The sequence below is a fragment of the Bos taurus genome, chromosome 12 (assembly GCF_002263795.3).
Source record: "Bos taurus isolate L1 Dominette 01449 registration number 42190680 breed Hereford chromosome 12, ARS-UCD2.0, whole genome shotgun sequence".
NCBI lineage: Eukaryota > Metazoa > Chordata > Mammalia > Artiodactyla > Bovidae > Bos > Bos taurus.
Window position 1 is genome coordinate 70076330 of NC_037339.1, and position 23663 is coordinate 70099992.

At 42.6% G+C, this 23663-nt stretch overlaps 1 protein-coding gene across 1 annotated transcript in view; it reads left to right on the forward strand.

The window, feature by feature from the left end:
* The window catches only part of LOC784305 (ATP-binding cassette sub-family C member 4-like), a 251837-nt gene that overhangs the window by 90940 nt on the left and 137234 nt on the right, over positions 1–23663 (forward strand). The window contains exon 13 of the mRNA XM_059892172.1: positions 19442–19538. Within this exon, the coding sequence (XP_059748155.1) occupies positions 19442–19538 (97 nt within the window). The remainder of the gene's footprint in view (positions 1–19441; positions 19539–23663) is intronic.

Genomic DNA, 23663 nt, shown 5'->3' on the forward strand with positions numbered 1-23663 from the left:
ATTTCAGCTTTAGCATCATGCCTTCCAAAGAAATCCCAGGGCTGATCTCCTTCAGAATGGACTGTTGGATCTCCTTGCAGTCCAAGGGACTCTCAAGAGTCTTCTCCAACACCACAGTTCAAAAGCATCAATTCTTCAGTGCTCAGCCTTCTTCACAGTCCAACTCTCACATCCATACATGACCACAGGAAAAACCATAGCCTTGACTAGACAAACCTTTGTTGGCAAAGTAATGGCTCTGCTTTTGAATATGCTATCTAAGTTGGTCATAACTTTCCTTCAAGGAGTAAGCATCTTTAATTTCATGGCTGCAGTCACCATCTGGTATAATTTTGGAGCCCAGAAAAATAAAGTCTGACACTGTTCCACCCATTTCCCCATCTATTTCCCATGAAGTGATGGGACCGGATGCCATGATCTTCATTTTCTGAATGTTGAGCTTTAAGCCAACTTTTTCACTCTCCACTTTCACTTTCATCAACAGGCTTTTGAGTTCCTCTTCACTTTCTGCCAGAAGGGTGGTGTCATCTGCATATCTGAGGTTATTGATATTTCTCCCGGCAATCTTGATTCCAGCTTGTGTTTCTTCCAGCCCAGCATTTCTCATGATGTACTCTGCATATAAGTTAAATAAGCAGGGTGACAATATACAGCCTTGACATACTCCTTTTCCTATTTGGAACCAGTCTGTTGTTCCATGTCCAGTTCTAACTGTTGCTTCCATACAAATTTCTCAAGAGGCAGATCAGTGGTCTGGTATTCCCATTGTTTCAGAATTGTTCCACAGTTATTGTGATCCCACACAAGTCAGAAGGCTTGGCATTAGTCCAAAGAAGCAGAAATAGATGTTTTTCTGTTAACTCCTTCCTTGCTTTTTCCATGATCCAGCAGATGTGGCGTAATTTGATCTCTTGGGTTCCCTCTGCCTTTATAATTGGCAAAAAGAAAGAAAAATTTACAATACTGATGATAAATTTACTATGTCTACTCTCTTGGGTTAGGAAAAGATCAGTGCAGTAATAACAATGTTAAAGGCTTCCCCCCTGGTGGGTCCTGTTCCAGTGCAGTCTGGAATCTGACTTTCTTTTATAGCTGTGTAAGACAGGCTGGGACAGACTTTTCAAAAGGTGTGGGTGTTGAAAGGGCCTCCAGACCCAACTTATGAGGAAAATAGTTAATTTTGTATCTGGACAGGTGGCCTTGAATTTTCACTAGATCTGTATCCAGGTGAAGTTACCATAAATGATGATGTGGACAAACAGAATTGCTTGGTTTAACTCTTGGTATATACTTTCTCCTGGCGTTATTGTTAATGGATGATGTGCTTTTGCAGAAATGATGTCATTAGCAGTAATGAACTAGATTTTTATTAAATGATATACATACTGTGTAAGAAAATAAGAGAAAGCAAATGTAAGATAGTGAGAGAATAGCTCTCATTTATTGAGTCCATGTGGCAATCTGTTTTCTGTGTATCACTCACACGTGCACACATGTACACACATAAAAAGAAATATGAGTTATGAATCTTTTATCAGTGTCTTTGATGTTCCACCTCATTTTATAGTTGGTAAAATGAGGCTTGGTGAGAAGAAATGACTCACCTCAACACTGGCAGCTCATGTTCAGAGCTGTTTCAGCAGGACTCTAGACTCCACAGTGCTGTGCTGCCTTTCAATTGAGGAAGTTTATAAGGAAGAACTTATTAAAAAATTCGGTGATTTATGAAAGTGGGATGGTAAATAAATAGATTTCAGGCATTTCAGAAGAAATAGATTAATAATTACCTTAATCAAGTTAAATTTTTGATGTCCAGGTCAGGCTCCAAAGACCCAGGCCACTGTGCGGCTGTTTCTTTTATGACCTCACCTTTCTGGTAAAGCTCAGCATTATCTTTTCCCCCACACTTGAGCATCTCTGGAGAAGAGCAGGTGCTGGGACAGTGGCTGCCATTCTGTATTTTCTATGGGAGCTGATGCTTTGCTGCAGCCACATGGGGTGACTGGACCAGTAAGGTGGGCAGTGTCCTGGGGCTTTACCCAGCCTAGGGCATGTGTGCAGCACAGACCCTGGTGGGAAGGGGACCTGCAGGACGGACCTGCACAATGATTCTTCTGTATGTTGTGTGATGTTTAAAAACATGGACCACTCTCCTGTTTTCTGCGTGGTTGGGACATGGAGTTCAGGCCCCTTGTGTCCACTTCCTCCTTGGCAGGAAGGGAGGGATCGGAGAGCAGTGTCCTGACCGCAGGTTTGTCACTTGCTCACTGTCACTCTGGACATGTCCTGTTACCTGCCTGGACCTCTGATGTATCTGCAGCAAAACAAGGACTCTGGAGCAGAGGGTATCCAGGAGGTTTTGTTGCTGCTCTGAAATGTCATCTGTGACTATGATTAGCAAGAGGTCAGCAAGGTTTTTACACCTGGGAACCACCTAATGAGACTCTTTGCTTATCTTTTTTGGAATCCCTGTATCAGTGGATGGGGATAATACTTTCGTAGATAATAGAGGTATCCTAGAACTGTTTTGGCCTGTAGTTACAGAAACTGTATGTGTAGTAGAAAAGGCTTGGCTTTTGGAGAGAAACAATCTTAGTTATTAACTCTGGGTGTTTATCTCAATTTCTTTTCTTATTGAATGCAGGGATAGATGGGATTATTGTAAACGCTACAGGTCATTCATGTGGAATGCAAACATGCAGTGTTTCAGTAAATGGTAACTAGTTTTACTATTATAGCCCTTTTATCTACAAATATACATACATAAAATTAAGATTTCTTCTCACTGTTTTCCCTAACCCCACTGCCCCCAAATCCTGGAAGAAAAAACAGAAGAAAGTAAATTTTCTTGTATTACATATGTTAATTACAACATGGTATATTATACTAGATTTAATTGAAGTAAACATTTAAGTTCATTGAGCTGAAAACATTTCTATTAATATGATAAAATAGGGAGAAATGAAGTAATCACAGTGGCAACATCAATTCAGACTGATGACATCAACTTCAAGGCCCAGGAGTCAGAGGCTTAGGAATTGAGTCTGTTTCTCTGTTTGCTAGGTGCATGATTCTTCATCTGTAAAATAGAGATAATAATACTATCAACCTCATAATGTTGTTTTGAGGATGAAATGCAGGAGTGATTTTAAAGCACCTGATTGCTAAGGACATAACAGGCACTTTATAAATGTTAGAATAATTTTGAAAAAAAAATTAGCTCTTAATTATAAGCTCAGTTTTTGGTAAAACACATCCATAAAATATGACATGTAAGAAAGAAGATATTTGAATATTTAACTTTCATTATTTAAGTTTATATTTATGTAGGTGCTCTGTACATAGTACATTATGTAAAGGCATTCCTCAGAGCAGCGATGTGACCTCACTTAGTCTCCGTTTCCTCATCTGTGATGTGGGGCCAGTACTTCCTGTGCAGCTGGTTGTGAGGATTAGAGATAAACAGCATCGGGGTCCACCACAGATCTTACCCTCCAGGAGCTGAGAGACACTGTGTGCATGTGTACAAATGATGGACCAGAATAAGACAGTCCTTCATTAGAGATGAGAGATGTAAGTAGAACTTTAGGAAACCAGCAGGAAGAGATGAGTCCAGGATGGGTTCATGGGAGAGTGTGTTTGGGCTGAGCCTGGAAAGATGGGCAAGATATTGACAGGCCATGAGAGGAAGGGCAATTCCACATGGAAGAAAAGCTGTAAGAAAGGAAAGACGTCTGCCATTTGACTCTGGAACCCAGCCTTCCTCTGTCAGGGCCTCATTAATGGTTTCAACAGTCTACTGTGTGGTGTTTCTACACTAAGTCTCCACCATCAGTGAAGGGCTCTTCATGTTCTTCTGGATGGATGGCATCAAGAATTAGCAGCACCATTTCCTAGTTTGCCTCTAGTGTGTGTGTCTGCTGTTCAGTGAGAACTGGTTAAATTTAACTTAGAGGAAAATAACATGAATAAGAACACCTTCCTGTCAGTGGAAGGAACTGTAATATATGCTCAACTCAGGCTTTTCCCTCTAACCTAATCAGAAAATGGTGGCTGGGAATTAACCTGACTTGGATTTTACTTCAAATCTTGTGAAATATTTTTCTTATCTGTGGTGTGTCCATGAATAATTGTCAGAGTAATTGTCATGCTAGCAAATTAATGCTCAAAATTCTTCAAGCCAGGCTTCAACAGTATGTGAACCGTGAACTTCTAGATGTTCAAACTTGATTTAGAAAAGGTAGAGGAACCAAAGATCAAATGGCCAACATCAGTTGGATCATCAAAAAAGCAAGAGACTTCTAGAAAAACACCTACTTTGGCTTTATTGACTACACCAAAGCCTTTGATTGTGTGGATAACAACAAACTGTGGAAAGTTCTTCAAGAGATGGGATACCAGACCACCTTACCTGCCTCCTGAGAAATCTGTATGCAGGTCAAGAAGCAACAGTTAGAACTGGACATGTAACAATAGACTGGTTCCAAATTGGGGAAGGAATATGTCAAGGCTGTATATTGTCACCCTGTTTATTTAACATATATGCAGAGTATATCTTGCAAAACACTGGGCTGGATAAAGCACAAGCTGGAGTCAAGATTGGAGGGAAAAATATCAATAACCTCAGATATGCAGAGGACATCATCCTTATGGCAGAAAACCCCGAGGAACTAAAGAGTCTCCTGACAAAAGTGAAAGAGGACAGTGAAAAAGTTGGCTTAAAACTCAACATTCAAAAAAGAATGTCATGGCATCTGGTCCCATCACTTCATGGCAAATAGATGGGGAAACAGTGGAAACAGTGAGAGACTTTATTTATTTGGGCTCCAAAATAACTGCAGATGGTGAATGCAGCCATGAAATTAAGACATTTGCCCCCTGGAAGAAAAGCTATGACTAACCTAGATAGCATATTATAAAGCAGAGACATTACTTTGCCAACAAAGGTCCATCTAGTCAAAGCTATGGTTTTTCCAGCAGTCATGTATGGATGTGAGAGTTGGACCATAAAGAAAGCTGAGCACCAAAGAATTGATGCTTTTGAACTGTGGTGTTGAAGAACACTCTTGAGAGTCCCTTGGACTGCAAGGAGATCAAACTAGTCAATCCTGAAGGAAATTAGTCTTGAATATTAATGGGAAGGACTGATGCTGAAGCTGAAACTCCAATACTTTGGCCACCTGATGCAAAGAACTGATTCACTGGAAAAGACCTTGATGCTGGGGAAGATTGAAGGCAGGAGGAGAAGGGGATGACAGAGGATGAGATGGTTGGATGACATCACCAACTCAATGGATGTGAGTTTAAGCAAGCTCTGGAAGTTGGTGATGGACAGAGAAGCCTGGCATACTGCAGTCCATGGGGTTGCAAAGAGTCAGACATGACTGAGCGACTGAACTGAACTGAACTGAATTGTCAGAGTCAACAATCTACTCAAAGTCCTTCCACCAGACCTGGAGAGAGAGTGCTTATTTCTTATGCCCTGACTGTGCTAAATGGAGGAGTGGATTCAGGTGCCTTTTCTAGAGTGTGATTGAAATTGCTGTGCTACAATGTGGTGCTGTTTTGAGAAAGAAATGAAAACAATGTAAAATCAAAGCATAACAGCTAAGTGGAACAGTTTGTGAAGACTGTCAACAGTGAAACAGAGGCCAAGTAAACAGTGTGTGTGTGAGGCTGGGAACCTATCTTAAAATGGCCTGTTGTTTTTCATTAAAGCCAAAAGCTTGAGATGATAATTTCTGAACTCCACAAAGAAAGAAGGTGAAATAATGAATTTCCACAACAGAGCTATTGCTGCCTTTCATTGGATGCACTCTGAATGAGCAGGGAACCTGTGTGCCTGTATGTCTTTGTGGCTGTCAGGGAGGGTTATGATGGAGACAATCTCTTTCTTTTTCTTTTGGTCACATGCTTTGCATATTGTGATCCACAGTATGAATGGAGTCCCATTGTTGGCTTGATGTGAAAATAGGCCTCAGTCACCAATAGCAAGTTACAATCCATTCATGTCCTTTTTTTATTTATGGAAGGTGTTCATATGTGTGTTTTGATTCTCACAGCATCATTGAGTTTAGTTACTCTTGTTTCTGCAGCACATTCTGTAGAAGAGGAAAGTGAGACTTAGGGAAATCAGAAAACTTCTTATCCTGGAGACCCTACTGTGCCACTTGCTTTCTGCCCAATTTGCTAAAGTAGAGACAAAAGAGGGCTTTATCTGCAGAAAGGTACTGCTGGGCATCATAGATTGATGCCTGACGGGTCTAGTACATAACAAACTCCCCCAAACTCTGTTTGTCTGTGCCAGGATCTGTCCAGTGATAATTACAGGCAATCTAAGATTTGTAATATAATACTGTGTAACATAACTTTGGTTGTTATCTTGTCATTTGGGGATGTTCTTATTATCTTCCCCCCACCCCCATCAGGTACTCTGATTTGTCTATTTAGTTCTTAAATAATGTTAAATTATAACTTTTGATAGATTCCCAGATTCTCAAGCAGAAACTTCATATCCTTCTTAGCTTTGAGTTTTTCCTGCTTCCATGGACAAGAATCTACTGAGTCCAGCAGTTTTTCTTGGTGTCCCTTGAGCACACTGTTTCTTTTCCTTTGATTTTTCATGCAGACTGTTCCGTCTTTTTTTTTATGCTTCATTTTATAGCAGTTTTAGGTTTATAGAAAAATTAAGCAGGCACTGCAGAGTTTCCATACACTCCATCTTCTGATTACCCCTCCCCCGGTTTTCGCTATTATCATCTGCATTAGTGTGGTACATTTGTTACAATAGATGAACCCAAAACAATACATTATTATTAACTAAAATCCACCCTTTACATTAAAGTTCATTTTTTAAATTGTACATTTCTATGGTCTTTAACAAATATGTAATGTCATTCTTTCACTAGTATAGTATCATACAGAGGTTTTACTACCCTAAAAATCTGTGCTCTGCATCTTCATCTTTCCTCCTCACTCAACCATTAGTAATCACTGATCTTTTTCATGTATTTATAGTTTGCCTTTTTCATAATGTTTTAGAGTTAGAATTGTACAAAATGAAGCATTTTCAGACTGGCTTCTTTAATTTAGTCAAATGCACTTAATATTGCTCCACATCTTTTCATGGCCTGATAATGCATTTATTTTTATTGCTAAATAATATCCCATGGTATGGTTGCACCTCAGTTTGTTTCTAAATGGAGCTAGTGAAGGCCATTTTTGTTGCTTCTAGTTCTTGGAAATTATGAAAGAAATTGATATGAGTACTGAGGTACAGGTTCCTATGTGGACATAAATTATCAATTCATATGGGCAAATATCTAGGAGAATGATTACTAGATCATGTAGTAAGGCCATGTTAAACTTTGTGAAAAAAGTGCCAAAATATCTTCCACAATCACTGTGCCATTTCACATCTCATTAGTAATGAATTATAGTTCCTGTTGCTCCACACCCTCTTCAACATTTGGTGTTTTCAGTGTTTTGAATTTTAGCCAGTCTAATAGGTATATTGGAGAAGGCAATGGCACCCTACTGCAGTACTCTTGCCTGGAAAATCCCATGGACTGAGGAGCCTGGTAGGCTGCAGTTCATGGGGTCGCTAAGAGTCGGACACGTCTGAGCAACTTCACTTTCACTTTTCACTTTCATGCATTGGAGAAGGAAATGGCAGCCCACTCCAGGGTTCTTGTCTGGAGAATCCCAGGGATGGGGGAGCCTGGTGGGCTGCCATCTATGGGGTCGCACAGAGTTGGACATGACTGAAGCAACTTAGCAGCAGCAGCAGCAATAGATATATAGTGGTATCTTGTTGTTTTGATTTGTAATTCCCTAATGACATTTCCCTAAAGCCTTTGACTGTGTGGATCACAATAAGCTGTGGAAAATTCTTAAAGAGATGGGAATACCAGATCACCTGACCTGCCTCTTGAGAAATCTGTATGTAGGTCAGGAAGCAACAGTTAGAACTGGACATGGAACAACAAACTGGTTCCAAGTAGGAAAAGGAGTATGTCAAGGCTGTATATTGTCACCCTGCTTATTTAACTTATATGCAGAGTTCATCATGAGAAACGCTGGGCTGGAAGAAGCACAAGTTGGAATCAAGATTGCCAGGAGAAATAACAATAACCTCAGATATGCAGATGACACCACCCTTCTGGCAGAAAGTGAAAAGGAACTAAAGAGCCTCGTGATTAAAGTGAAAGAGGAGAGTGAAAAAGTTGGCTTAAAACTCAACATTCAGAAAACGAAGATCATGGCATCTGGTCCCATCACTTCATGGGAAATAGATGGGGAAACAGTAGAAATAGTGGCTGACTTTATTTTTGGGGGCTCCAAAATCACTGCAGATGGTGATTGCAGCCATGAAATTAAAAGACGCTTACTCCTTGGAAGGAAAGTTATGACCAACCTAGACAGCATATTCAAAAGCAGAGACATTACTTTACCAACAAAGGTCCGTCTAGTCAAGGCTATGGTTTTTCCAGTGGTCATGTATGGATGTGAGAGTTGGACTGTGAAGAAAGCTGAGCACAGAAGAATTGATGCTTTCGAACTGTGGTGTTGGGGAAGACTCTTGAGAGTCCCTTGGACTGCAAGGAGATCCAACCAGTCCATCCTAAAGGGGATCAGTCCTAAATGTTCATTGGAAGGACTGATGTTGAAGCTGAAACTCCAATACTTTGGCCACCTGATGCAAAGAGCTGACTCATTGGAAAAGACCCTGATACTGGGAAAGATTGAGGGCAGGAAAAGAAGGGGACGACAGAGGATGAGATGGTTGGATGGCATCACCGACTCAACGGACATGGGTTTGGGTGGACTCTGGGAGTTGGTGATGAACAGGGAGGCCTGGTGTGCTGCGGTTTAGGGGGTCGCAAAGAATCGGACACGACTGAGTGACTGAACTGAACTGAACTGAATGACATTTCTGTCAAGTATCTTTTCATATGCTTATTTTTTCTGTTTCCATTTCTTGTACTGATCTTGTCAGTCTACCACTTAACCTTAAGTATCACTGTGGAAGACACAGGTCAGGTATTATCTCTTCAGAGAGAGTGGGAAGCTGAAGCTGAGATCAGTAAATTGTTTTGTTTAAGACATATTTACTCCTTGATAAAGTAAGACCTGTGCCTTCACCTCCTGGGCCACCAGCTCTCACACCTGTGTCTCTAGCACAGACCTTCACACTTGCATGTCCAGCTGCACTGTGACACCACTGAGAGGTCATCTCAGCTTGTCCACAGGGGAAGTCTCCTAAACCTACATCTACCATCTTCGCCAGTTCAGTAAATGGAGACCCTTTCCTTCCCCTTCCTCACGACCCAGACACACAGTCCTCCTCTTCTCTAACAGCCCATACCTGTCAGCAGGTCTTCCAGACTCCATCTTCCATATGTGTCTGGAGTGTGACCCTGTCTCTCCATTCCTGCTGCTCCCACTCTGGTCCTGGGCACAGTCGTCTCACCTAGATTATTCCAGTAGCTTCCTTGCTTGTATCTGCCCTCACCTTTCTCCCATTATCATCTGTTTTCCACAAAGGGCAGGACTGATTTCTTAAAAATCTCAGACCATGTCAGTACTCCCCTTCCTCCTTTGTTGGAGTGACCCCAGGCTCCTCCTTCTCTGTCTCTGCCCTCACTCCCCTCATTCCTACTCAGCTCTGCTCTCCTGTGTCCTTGCTTGTCCTGAACCCTTTGGGCATCTCCCTCGTGGCCCCTGCACCTGCCCCTCTCTCTGTGAGGAGCAGCCTCTCCAGGTCTGCCTAAGCACCGCCACCCCCCCCCCCCCGCCAGATCTGCTCACACCATCTCTGAGCAGAGCCTTCCCACCCTAGTGTGGACTCACTTCCCTCCTTCAGTCTCCATCCCCCTGAGCCGGCTTCCTTTTCCTTCTCATCCTCAGTACTTGTGCTCAGGTTAATTTTACATGTCGTCCATCTCCCACCATGGAAAGAAATTCTGAGACTTTGTTTCATGTGTCCAGAACGATGTCTGCTGTATAATCAATGCTCAATAAATACCTGTTATAATGGTCAAATGCATAAATGCTGCGAAAAAAATATATAATGACAACACATTAAAATTCCTGAGAAGTTTTTTTTTTTTTTTTTTTAATGTTCAAAGTTACAATTTAGTTGCTATGAAAATAAGCACACTGCTGCTGATCAAACACTTTTATGAAGTACTAACACTGAAGAGCTAAGATGTCAGGAGGACAACACATTTTAATTCTTTGTTTTTTTCCCTTTTCTCTCTCCATGTAGGATTTACAATTTCTGGAAAATGGAGATCTAACTATCATAGGAGACCGAGGAACCACACTGAGTGGAGGGCAGAAAGCCCGGGTCAACCTTGCAAGGTAAATGGCATTTCAGTTGTCATCCTGCCCCTCCTTCTCCATGGCTCCTAGTGGAAGTGGGCATGCAGACCCTGCTCACTGGGTGGGCCTTTGTCAAGCAGGGTCTTGGCTCTTTCCCTAGGCTCTTGGAATGAACATACAGTTTTTGAACACTGTCATGATTCAGAGATGGGACTCAAGGAGTGTGAAGTGTCCTCTCTTGACATCTCTCTATGTTTTCTAGAGCTGTGTATCAGGATGCAGACATCTACCTCCTGGATGATCCGCTCAGTGCAGTGGATACAGAAGTCAGCAGGCACTTGTTTGAACAGTGAGTTTGCTCCTGTTTTCTATCATTTCTTCTTTCCAGGAACCATGTAGAGACCAGGGAAGAGAGCCCAGGAAAGCCTTTGTACTTTGGGAGACTCAACTCGCTCTGCCTGGTGTCTCTCTCTCCCTTCCCTTCCCTCCACAGAAGATCCATCATAGAGAAATTTTGCATCATGCTGAGGTCAGGGCAGAAAAATATAGAAGGTGCTTCCATTGTGCAGAGGACAGTGGGGTCTGTGCTTTAGGGAGTAAGGGATAGATGGGAGATTTCCCCCTGCTACTTGTAGTTGCTGAATCCAGACCCTAGGGATAAGGACTATGAATAGGGTGATCTGGTGGTATAATGGTTAAGAATCTGCCTTGCAATGTAGTAGACATGGGTTTGATCCCTGTTGGAGAACTAAGATCTCATATGCCATGGAGTAACTAAGCCCATGGGTCACAACTGTTGAGCCTGCATGCTCCAGAGCCTGCACACCACAGCTTGAGAGTGTGCATCGCAACAAAAGATGCTGCATGAAATGACTAAGACCTAATGCAGCCAAATAAACAGAAAAATATCTAAAAAGAAAAAAGATGATGTACGCTTTTTAAATTGGAGAATGGGACTAGGTGACCTGCAACTTGGCTGCCAGTTCTTTTCCTCCATCATTTGTTTAAGGCACGTTAGAAGTGAAGATTTTAGTACTGACATATGACTTCTGTGGAAAGGCCTTGTTGGGTTATTATGCTTGTCATTCCGTCGGTTTGAAATTCTTACTAAAGTCTAGAATTTCAAAGTGATTTATTCTTCACCAGCATATGGCCTCAAACATTAACATTGCTTCATCGATGCTTAGTAGAATGAATACTTAGACCCACATGTAGGGTCAACTTGAATTTGAAACTAGGTATCTAGAATCTGGCTTAAGTCCTGACTCTCACTTTGTGTTTCTGGAATTTGTTGTTGGTAGTTCTTGTTTGACCACTGAATCTCTGAGGTAGAAAAACTCTGATGCTTTTCTGTGTATAATGTGTCCTAATACACGCTGACTGAGACCTCTGCTGGAATCTAGATGGGTCTTTTTGAAAGTCTCACAAACTTGCTTATTCTGAAGCAGCATTCACATCTACTCCATCTTGCTGTTGTTCACCTTGGTGAAGCCAACGAGTCCTTCCAGCTGCACTTATTAAAGGCCTGCTGTGTGCCCTGAGATCGATGCCCTTAGAGATGTCACTGCACAAAACTTCTTAGTTTACAAAGCAAGATGGTCAGCCAGGAGTGGGTAAGGACCCACAATGGGCAGAATTAAGGGAGAGTAGGATGCTCAGCTCTCATTCCTACCTGTAAGGAACTTGTCTCTATGTGGAGCTTCTTAAGACAGAGGGCTGGGAAAAGGTCAGCAGCTCAGTTCAGTTCAGTCACTGAGTCGTGTTCAACTCTTTGTGACCCCATGGACTGCAGCATGTCAGGTCTCCCTGTCCATCACCAACTACTGGAGTTTACTCAAACTCATGTCCATTGAGTCAGTGATGTCATTCAACCATCTCATCCTCTGTCATCCCCTTCTCCTCCTATCTTCAATCTTTCCCAGCATCAGGGTCTTTTCCAGTGAGTCAGTTCTTTGCATCAGGTGGCCAAAGTATTGGAGTTTCAGCTTCAGCATCAGTCCTTCCAATAAATATTTAGGACTGATTTCCTTTAGGATGGACTGGTTGGATCTCTTTCAGTCCAAGGGACTCTCAAGAGTCTTCTCCAACACCACAGTTCAAAAGCATCAATTCTTTGGTGCTCAGCTTTTTTATGGTCCAACTCTCACAGCCATACATGACTACTGGAAAAACCATAGCTTTGACTAAGTGGACTTTTGTTGGCCAAGTAATGTCTCTGATGTCTCTGCTTTTTAATATGCTGTCTAGGTTGGTCATAACTTTTCTTTCAAGAAGCAAGCGTCTTTTAATTTCATGGCTACAATCACCATCTGCAGTGATTTTTGAGCGCCCCAAAATAAAGTCTGTCACTGTTTCCACTGTTTCCCCATCTATTTGCCATGAAGTGTTGGGACCAGATGCCATGATCTTAGTTTTCTGAATGTTGAGTTTTAAGCCAACTTTTTCACTCTCCTCTTTCACTTTCATCAAGAGGCTTTTTAGTTCTTCTTCACTTTCTGCCATAAGGGTGGTGTCTTCTTTACTTTCTGCCATGAGGTTATTGATATTTCTTCCAGCAATCTTGATTCCAGCTTCTGCTTCATCCAGCCCAGCATTTCTCATGATGCCCTCTGCATATAAGGTGACAATATATAGCCTTGACATACTCCTTTCCTGATTTGGAACCAGTCTGTTGTTCCACGTCCAGTTCTAACTGTTGCTTTTTGACATTTAGAGGGTTTTAATACAGGTAGTAAGTGCTGAGTGAAAGCAGAATTGGCAGCTGGAGGCTTTCATTGAAACTGGAAAGCTCCCTGTGCCCAGAACTGGGCTGGAAGTGCCATGGGTACCTGCAGGCTGGGCAGGTTAGTGGAGGCTGAGAGGCAGACCCAGTCCTTTGCTGAAGGAAGAGTAGAAGCTCAGGTATGGAAGGAGGAGGAAGCAGGGCTGTGAGGAGAACAGCAGACATGTCCTTGCCAGGAAAAGGCGGGGTGTTCGGCAAAGAGAAGCTATTTGGAAATTCTCACTGTCGGGTCCTGTGTTAGTTTGCTGGGGCTGCATCCATCCAGGTTGCTCTCACAGGAGACCAGAGCCTGGGAAGCTTAGAAATAACAGAAGTTTATCTCATAGTTTTGGAAGCTGGGAAAGTCTAAGATCAAGGTATGGGCAGTTTGGTTTCTCCTTAGACCTCTCTACTTGGCTTCTAATGGCACTCTTCTTGCATGGTCCTCACATGGTCCTCCTTCTGTCCACGTGTACTCCTGTGTCTCTGTCCTATGTCTTAGTCTCCTCTTCTAAGGACACCAGTCAGATTGTATTTGGCCCACCCTAATGGCCTCATCTAACTTAAATACCTCTTGGAAGATCCTGTCACCAAATTCTAAGGTGCTGGGGGTTAAGACATCAGCGTGTACGTTTGTAGGGGAAATAATTCATTCACAACTCACAATTCATGCTACTTAGCAAAGCAAAAAGATTTCAGCAGAGTTAGCAGTGTGTGTATGTGAGAGAGAGACATGTGGGGGCAGCTCTGAGCTCTGGATACAAGGAGCTGGTGTTCCACATCCACTAGCAGGGTCATTGTACGAGTTCTACCAAAGTTTGTGTGTAACTTGTACTTAGTATTGGGGTGATAAAAGAGCTCTGGAGATGAGTGGTGATGATGGTTACACAGCAATGTAAATGTACTTAGCGTTACTGAGGTGTATACTTAAAAATGGTTAAAATGGTAGATGTCATATTATGTGTATTTTGTCACACAAAAAATGCACAGTAGTACTGACCCTTTCAAAGTAAGAGAGCAGCACAGCTGACACTTGGCATGGCCTCCAGCTCTCTGGTCTGACCCCCTTTCCTACCCTCTCCTGATCATGGCTTGATGAATTTTCCCTTAGAGAAATGCCTTGTGTCTTGTCATGAGTTCAGTGATGGCTCTAGTACTATGGCAGAGATTCCCCACCCTCCCCTTCTGGCATCATGAGTAGTTCAGCCTCCCTGTTCTCAATACCCTACCATGAAATCACAAATGTCTGTCAGTCTGTCTTGTGTGCATCTGCACAAATTCTCCATCAGTGTAAGAAGAGATTCTGCTGACTATTGTATTTGCATCACAGGGAAGGGAGGAGACAGAGTTCTGATTGTCAAGTGTCACTGTGCTATCACAAAAGCTCTCCCAAGTTCTTTCTGAACCCAGGATGTGTTTATAAAGTCCTCTCAACATTTTGGATGTAATGACTCTGGATGTGCACTTGATAGAAGCAAGCTTGTTAATTAAGACTGTCCTTTGCTAATCAGAACCACATTCTCTGGGGAAACTTAGGGCAGGGAGCATGAATGCAATATTTAGGACATCACTTAGCAGCAACTGAGAATGTTCTCAGTGAGTTAGAAAATTGGATGGAGCATTATGCTATGAGAGATGGTGGTTGTGTTGAAGCTTAATAATGGGGAGTATTTTGTATTAAAAGTGAGTGAATAATATTTCTACTAGCCATTAACAATTTTCTTCAGTCATGAATCTATATCCAAGGTTATTAAGGTCCGTAAGTTTTACACCTATATGTTGTTACACTTATTACACTAAGTGAGTTCTATCACCTACATAAGGTGAGGGGCCTTAGGTGAACTGATGCAGTGACACCTGTGTCCAGCCATGGATCGTGTCCTGGTCCAGTCCTACATCATCAGACCCCCCACCTCCTGCATCATCTGCTCTTCAGATCTGTCCTGATCAGATTCTGACACTGCTGTCTACACAGCTCACCCTCCTGTTCCAGCCCTTCATAGATCCCGCCTGTCCCCCCACGCCATTCAGGATGCAGTTCCAGGTCCTCAAATAAAGAACAGGCTACTTTGACATCTGCCCTATCAAACTTCCCAGCTCATCCCCACACCCAGTCAGTATCTGGCTGTGCTAGATTTATGGGGGGTGGGGGTCCTTCCTCATCCCTGTCCGTCTGTACATACTGGTCCCTCTGTCCCACAGCCAGGGAGCAGTGTACCAGCACACAGAAGGAAGGTGGAAGATGGGTCCTGCCATTCCCTCCTGCTCCTCCAGGGGGCCCCCATGCCTTCTGTCTTCCCACAACCCTCAGTGGGTGCATTTGACCATTTATGAGCCTCTGCCCCCGCCCCGCCCCCACCCCTCGACCCGCAAACCTAAGCAGTGAATGCAGGAAGGCGCATCAGCCCAGCATGTTCTGTCCCAGGACCCCTGCACCTGCTGTGTCTTCTTCCAGGATTTTTCCCCAGAGAGTCTCAGGGCTCCATGTCACCCTACCTAAGACAGCAGTGCCACCTTACTTTTCCCTCAGAGCACACATCACAGCCCAATAGTGTATTTTTCTATACTGCTGCTGCTGCTGCTAAGGGGTGCATAGTGTTGTCTACTGTCTTGACCTGTGGGTGTATCCTCAGTACTTGGGATAGCGCCTTTGCCTAACCAAAGTCAGCCAGTCGAATGAATGAAGGTGGGACTCTGTATTACTTATATCCCTTCTACAATAATCTACCATGTCCCCTCTTAACACAGCATTTATATAGGATTATTTTGATATAGGGAATTATGTGGTTAACAGCTCTTATCTAGAAATAATGTGTAAACAGCTCATCACTGAAGCAATTATTTTTGTGGCATGACTTGGAAAACTTTACTCTTAAAAACTTGGAAAATATTTTTCTAGAGATTTGGATAAAAATTATTATTTGGGAAGAAATTCAAAATCATCAACTGATCACTTCATTGTAATTATATTACCTCATCTATGATGGAATGTTAGGAAGAAAACATTTAAAAACTTTTCGGTTGGTCCATCTTGGATAAAGCAGCCCATCATATTTGATTAACATCTGCCTTTGGGGACTATTGACAGGTATTTTGAATTAAAGAAAAACAATTCCATGAATTCTAAAGAACATTCCCGAGAATGTTCACTTTACTGTATAATTGCACTCATTCCATAAGCTAGCAAGGTAATGCTCAAAATCCTCCAAGCTAGGCTTACAGCAGTATGTGACCTGAGAAGCTTCCAGATGTACAAGCTGGGTTTAGAAAAGGCAGAGGAACCAGAGATCAAACTGCCATCATTCACTGAATCATAGAGAAAGCAAGGAAATCTAAAAAAAAATCCACTTCTGCTTCATTGACTATGCTAAAGCCTTTAACTGTGTGGATCACAACAAACTGTGGAAAATTCTTCAAGAGATGGGAATAACAGACTATCCTGTCTCCTGAGAAACCTGTATGTGGATCAAGAAGCAACAATTAGAACTAGACATGGAACAACTGACTGGTTCAAAATTAGGAAAGGAGTATGTCAAGGCTATATATTGTCACCCTGCTTATTTTACTTTTATGCAGAGTACATCAAGTAAAATGCTGGGCTGGGTGAATCACAAGCTGGAATCAAGATTGCTGGGAGAAATATGAACAAGCTCAGATTTGCAGATGATGCCACCCTTAATGGCAGAAAGTGAAGCGGAACTAAAGAACCTCTTGATGAGGGTGAAAGTGTGTACATATGTATTCTCAGTCATGTCTGACTCTGCAACCCCATGGACTACAGCCCTGCCAATCTCCTTTGTCCATGGAGTTTTCCAGGCAGGAATACTGGAGTGGGTTCCCATTTATTTCTACAGGGCATCTTCCCAACCCAGGGATTGAACCCATGTCTCCTGCATTGGCAAGCAAATTCTTTATCACTGTGACACCTGAAGATGAAAGAAGAGAGTGAAAAAGCTGGCTTGAAGGTCAACATTAAAAAAAAAACTAAGATTATGACATCTAGTCCCATCACTTCATGCCAAATAGAAGGGGAAAATGTAGAAACAGTGACATTTTATTTTTCTGGGCTCCAAAATCACTGTGGATAGTGACTTCAGCCATGAAATTAAAAGACACTTGCTCTTTGGAAGGAAAACTATGATAAACCTAGACAGTGTATTAAAAAGCAAAGACATCACTTTGTGGACAAATCTCTATTGTCATAGCTATGGTTTTTCCAGTAGTCATATATGGATGTGAGAGTTGGTCCACAAAGAAGGCTAAGTGCCAAAGAATTGATGCTTTCAAATTGTGGACATGGAGAAGACTCTTGAGAGTCCTTTGGACTTCAAAAAGATTGAAACAAGTTAGTTCTAAAGGAAATCAGTCCTGAATGTTCATTGGAAGGACAGATGCTGAAGCTGAAGCTCCAATTCTTTGGCCACCTGATGCGAAGAGCCAACCCATTGGAAAAGACCCTGACACTGGGAAAGATTGAAGGCAAAAGGAGAAGGGGGCAGCAGAGGATGAGATGGTTAGATAGCATCATTGACTCAATGGACATGAATTTGATCAAACTGTGGAGACAGTGGGGGACAGGGAAGCCTGGTGTGCTGCAGTCCATGGGGTCACAGAGAGTTGGATATAACTTATGGACTGATTGACAACAATTCCATGAAAAACTTTAGTACTAACTGGAGGAGTGGGTTACTCAGTCAAGAAACTTAGGTACAGAAGCTAAAAGGTAAGATTGCTGCTGCTGCTAAGTCGCTTCAATCGTGTCCGACTCTGTGCGACCCCAGAGACGGCAGCCCACCAGGCTCCCCCATCCCTGGGATTCTTCCAGGCAAGAACACTGGAGTGGGTTGCCATTTCCTTCTCCAATGCATGAAAGTGAAAAGTGAAAGTGAAGTCGCTCAGTTCGTGTCTGACTCTTAGTGACCCCATGGACTGCAGCCTACCAGGCTCCTCTGTCCATGGGATTTTCCAGGCAAGAGTACTGGAGTGGGGCGCCATTGCCTTCTCTGAAAAGGTAAGATTACACAAGCCAAAAGGTAAGGTAAATGTCAAAAGGTAAAAATAAATCTGTTTGGAATCAATGAAACGATGGTGAGTGTGTCTGCATCCCAGGATCTTCTTTCTGATCACAGACCCTGTGTCCAGAGGGTCCCTTCAGAGTTTTTCTATTCTGAGTCCAAAGCATATGACCACTTGTAATTAGGGAGGCGTGGGGAGGGAGCTGGCATTTACTGAGCAGACTGGTGGTTAGACTTCTCAGAACACGTGATTGTCATCGATGTTTCTGAGATGAAGAAACTGAGGTTTAGTGGTTTGTCTGATGGAACTGAGCTGCAGTCTACTGCCTCCAGGTTCTCCATCTGACTCACTCAGCAGGCTGAGCTCTGGCCCATGTTCCTGAGATTTGCTTTGTGAGGGTGCAGGGCACTCAGAGTACCTGCCTGGAGCCCTGCCCATGCTCACTGGGGCCTCGGACCTGGCTACTCACTTCTCTGAAGGGGTTGTGGACACTGTAGAAATAGACTGGGGCTGAGTTCCTTGGGGTCTGCATTTAAAATGTAGGGGCAGTTTGAGGGGGTTGCTGTGAAAAAAAACACTTAAGTTTGGATAGTTTGGGGGGTCTTGGCTAAGAGAATTGTGTGTCTTGAGCTGTTAGATGATTTCCTGTGATTTGGGCCATTTGGACTCTCATCTTTCATTTTCATATTCAGAAAGTTTTTGGTTCAAATAAAAAGTTTACTTCCTGGTTGGGATGGAATGTTGCAGAGACATATGGAGGCCACACTAGCATTCATTTTCTATCTAATGCTATTTGGGAAGAAGTGTCTAGAAAATGCACTCTGGCAAGGGTTACCAAGAGTCTATTAATTTGTTGTTGTTACTATGTACATTATAAATCATGAACAGTCACTTAGAAAACTGCCTGAGAAAAATGTACAGAGTTTTAAATGGCATAGATTCCTCTTCTCCCATTCCTGTATAGTCATGAAATAGTGTTTTAGTTCAGTCAGGTTTTGTAATCTCAGTATTGGTCAGTTGTTTATCATCATGAAACATGTAAGTAATTGATGAGTTTTTTGAGGGGAAAAAAAAACTAGTTGTTGGTGCCTGCTTCACTGGACTGGTTTTTAGAATTTTTGAACAGAGCTGGATTCAGGTTTGCTGCTGATGAATTTGAGGACTTAGTCAGATTTATTGATTTATATTGGTACTTAGTTTGTATTATTTATTTGGTATTTAAACCATGGATCTTCAACTCCTGTGTTGTCTTTGTCTCATTATGTTTTCAAAATATGTGTTTTCAATTGGAAGCACCCCCATTCATGTTTTTACATACTGTACCTTTTACCTTTGTAGGTGTATTTGCCAAGTCTTGCATGAGAAGATCACAATCTTAGTGACTCATCAGTGGCAGTACCTGAAAGATGCAAGTCAGATTCTGCTATTGGAAAAGGTAAGTAATTTCTAGAAGTCTGTGGAACTTGCTGATGCTCAGGTGTGTTGAAGGCCAGGCCTCCCAACAGGTCACTCTCCTTGGATTAATGGTAAATGCCCTCTTCTTCCTTCAGTTCTACACTCCTTCTCAGAGCTGGTGGTATTTGAGGATGAATCCAAAGGCCTATAGAAATGTCACTATTACACTGTAAGCCACATGAAGCTTAAAGTGTATAGAAGTACAACCACAAGGCTACTGAATCGTCACTGTTCTAGTGAAATTGTTAAGGATAATGATGCAATGTTATTTAGAACTTTTTGTTTTCCTTTTCCAGGATTTAAGTCAAATTGTATTATTTGGAAATTAGAGATACTAAGATCTGTTTGTATCCACATGATTGTCATGCAGTTTGCCTGAAGAGCATCTTCCATTAGTACAGGAAGCAAGGTTGGGTAGCCAAGCACCTGGATCAGAGACACCACTCTGCTGGTATTGCCAGTTGCTGGTCTCACTGCCCAGGTCTCTATGTGCCCAATATGTGTGGAAGCCTGTGCAGCAGGAGGACAAGGCCCTGCCTACACAGGGCTCCTGTTCTTATGGGGACAGATATGACAAAGAAGGTGACATCTTGGCTGCCTCCCTGAGGAGCTGGTGCCTCACAGGGTCTGAGTGACATGATGGTGGGGACCATGCTGTCACCTGGGAGAGGGAATATGAGGCAGGGGGTCTTAAGGAAGGAGCTGACCTGGCAGGTTGAAGGAACAGCAGGAAGACCAGAGTGTCTGAGGACAGTGAGCAGGGGGATGTGGAGGGAATGGGTCTCTGAGCAGTGCGCAGTGAGCTCAGAAGTGAGATGGAAGCCTTGGATGGTCCAGAGCAGAGGAGGATGTGGTCTGATGTGGGAATTAAGAGATTCCTTTGATGGTCACTGGAGGGGTGACAGAAGAAGCAGTTAGGAGTCTTAGTAAAGCTGAGAAGACAGAAGTGTGGGCTCAGGCTAGAGTATCAGTTTCTAGAGCTGCTGTAACAAAGTACTGCAAACTGGGTGATTTCAAACAACAGAAATTTATTTTATTTTTTTGAAATATAGTTGATTTATAATATTGTATTAATGTCTGCTGTACAATTAAGTGATTCAGTTATACATATACATATATTTATTTTAAAATATTCTTTTCCAATATGGTTTATTATAGGCCATACTGAATATAATTCTTTGTGTGCTACACAGTAGGACCTTGTTGTTTATCCATTACATATATAATGCTTATGTCTGCTAATCCAAAACCTCGCACTCAAAGTCTCCCCAGCTACCTCCCTGTTGGGAACTACAGGTCTGTTCTCTCTGTCCTCAAAACAACAGAGATTTATTGTCTCCCTGGTCTGGGGGCTACAAGTCCCCAGTCCAGGTGCTGGCAGGGCTGTGTTCTCCCTGAAGGCTGCAGGGGAGAATCCTTTCTTCCTGCCACTGGTGTGCGCCAGCCTTCCTTGTGTTCTTTGGCTTCCAGCTGCAGCATTGTGGTCTCTGCTTCTGATACCACATGGCCATTATCCCTTGTTTGTCTGAATCTCTTCTGTTCTCATAAGGACATCAGTCATATTGGATTTAGGGTCACTGTGCTCCAATGTGACTTCATCTTAGCTTGATCACATCTGCAAAGACCCTGCTTCCAAATAAGGTCAGTTCATGGTGTCATGTTTAGGGCTTGAACACACCTTTTTAAGGGGCCACTATTCAGTGTACAATACCTCACATGATTGGGAGTGGGTTGGAGATTAGTGAGAATTTTTCAGACTTGGTAATTGTTTGATGTTTCACCCCTTGGTTTGTCTGTGTCTGTGCCTCAGCACCTCTGTTGTTAACCCTTGTCTGTTTCAACAGACCCATGGCCAAATCTCTCACTTATCAAATTAATTTCTGCTCTAAGAAATATTATTAAAATATAGCATCTCTACCTCTCAAAGCAATTCCATGTGTAGACTGTTCTCCACTCCTCCAGGAATGTGGAGCTCAGATTTCTTAAGCTTGAGACCAGTTAACTTCATATGCAGAGCAGATGATGTGCTGTGCTTAGTCACTCAGTCATGTCCAACTCTTTGTTACCCCAGACTCCTCTGTCCATGGGGATTCTCCAGGCAAGAATATTGGAGTGGGTTGCCATTCCCTCCTCCAGGGGATCTTCCCAACCCAGGAATCAAACCCAGGTCTTTTGCATTGCAGGCAGATTCTTTACCATCTGTGCCACCAGAGAAGCCCAAGAATACTGGAGTTGGTAGCCTATCCCTTCTCCAGGGGATACTCCTAACCCAGGGATTGAACCAGGGTCTCCTGCATTGCAGGCGGATTCTTTACCTCCTGAGCTACCAGGGAAGCCCACAGAGCAGGTGATACTAGTATGTAAAACCCTGCATTGGCAGTATTGAGTACAGAATGGTGAGAGGCACAGTACATATTTAGCCAGTCCCTAGATGTTTTGGGGCCCCCTTATTGCTTCTTTTGAGAATACCATCCTTAATTTTAGAACAACAATTTGTCCACTAGAGAGCACCACTGGATGACTTGGGGTCCATCCTTTCTATTTGTCTGATCCCTCTCTCACATCAGAGGGGGGATGGCATGCCCCTTGTCCCCTTGGAATTGTCAGGGCTTGGCTGCTGAGTGAAATTATTGTCTTTGTACCACTAGTAATTTCCTTGTGCAGCTTACAGATACTAAGTAGAAAGTGGTAATTTCATTAAGTAAGGTGTATGCATTTTGTCTCTCAAGTGGCACAAGACACAATATATCTTGAATAAAATTCTAATTCTTCAGTATCAGATGGTTCCCAAAGGTTTCATAGGGTTTCTGCTAGGGGACCACCTCAGGGGATAGGATAAGAGGGGTCAAGGTAGGGTCATGGGGCACTTTCTTCTACTTGATCTGCCTTAACCAGATGCCCTCCTTTGATTGGTTTTGCATCCTGAAATTTTGGCCTCATATTTTGCTTGCCACTGAGTGAATTAGCTGTGTCTTGTTTCATGGGGTTAGAAAATAGCAAAAGCATCTGCATATGAGAGTTCCAAAGAACAGCAAGGGGAGATAAGAAAGCCTTCTCAGTGACCACTGCAAAGAAACAGAGGAAAACAATAGAATGGGGAAGACTAGGGATCTCTTCAAGAAAATTAGAGATACCAAGGGAACATTTCATGCCGAGATGGGCACAATAAATGACAGAAATGGTATGGACCTAACAGAAGCAGAAGATATTAAGAAGGGGTGGCAAGAATACATAGAACTGTAGAAAAAAGATCTTAATGATGCAGATAACCACGATGGTGTGATCACTCACCTAGAGCCAGACAGCCTGGAGTGTGAAGTCAAGTGGGCCTTAGAAAGCCTCACTATGAACAAAGCTAGTGGTGGTGATGGAATACCAGGTGAGCTGTCTTAAAAGATGATGCTGTGAAAGTGCTGCAGTCAATATGTCAACAAATTTGTAAAATTCAGCAGTGGCCACAGAACTGGAAAGGGTCAGTTATCATTCCAATCCAAAGAAAGGCAATGCAAAGAATATTCAAACTACCACACAATTGCACTTTTCTCACACTCTAGCAAAGTAATGCTCAAAATTCTTCAAGCTAGGCTTCAACAGTACATGAACTGAGAACAGAAGTTTCAGATGTTCATGCTGTATTTAGAAAAGTCAGAGGAACCAGAGATAAAATTGCCAACATGTTTTATCATAAAAAAGCAAGAGAGTTCCAGAAAAACATTTACTTCTACTTTATTGAGTACGCTAAAGCCTTTGTCTGTAGATCACAACAAACTGTGGAAATTTCTGAAAGAGATGGAAATACCAGACCATCTGACCTGCCTCCTGAGAAATCTGTATGTAGGTCAAGAAGAAACAGTTAAAACTGGACACGGAAAAGCAGACTGGTTCCAAATAAGGAATGGAGTACATCAAGACTTTATATCGTCACCTTATGTATTTAACTTCTATGCAGAGTACATTATGTGAAATACTGGGCTGGATGAACCACAAGCTGGAATCAAGATTGCCAGGAAATTTATCAATAACTTCAGATATGCAGATAACACCACCCATATGGCAGAAAGCAAAGAAGAACTAAAGAGTCAGCCTCTTGATGAAAGTGAAAAAG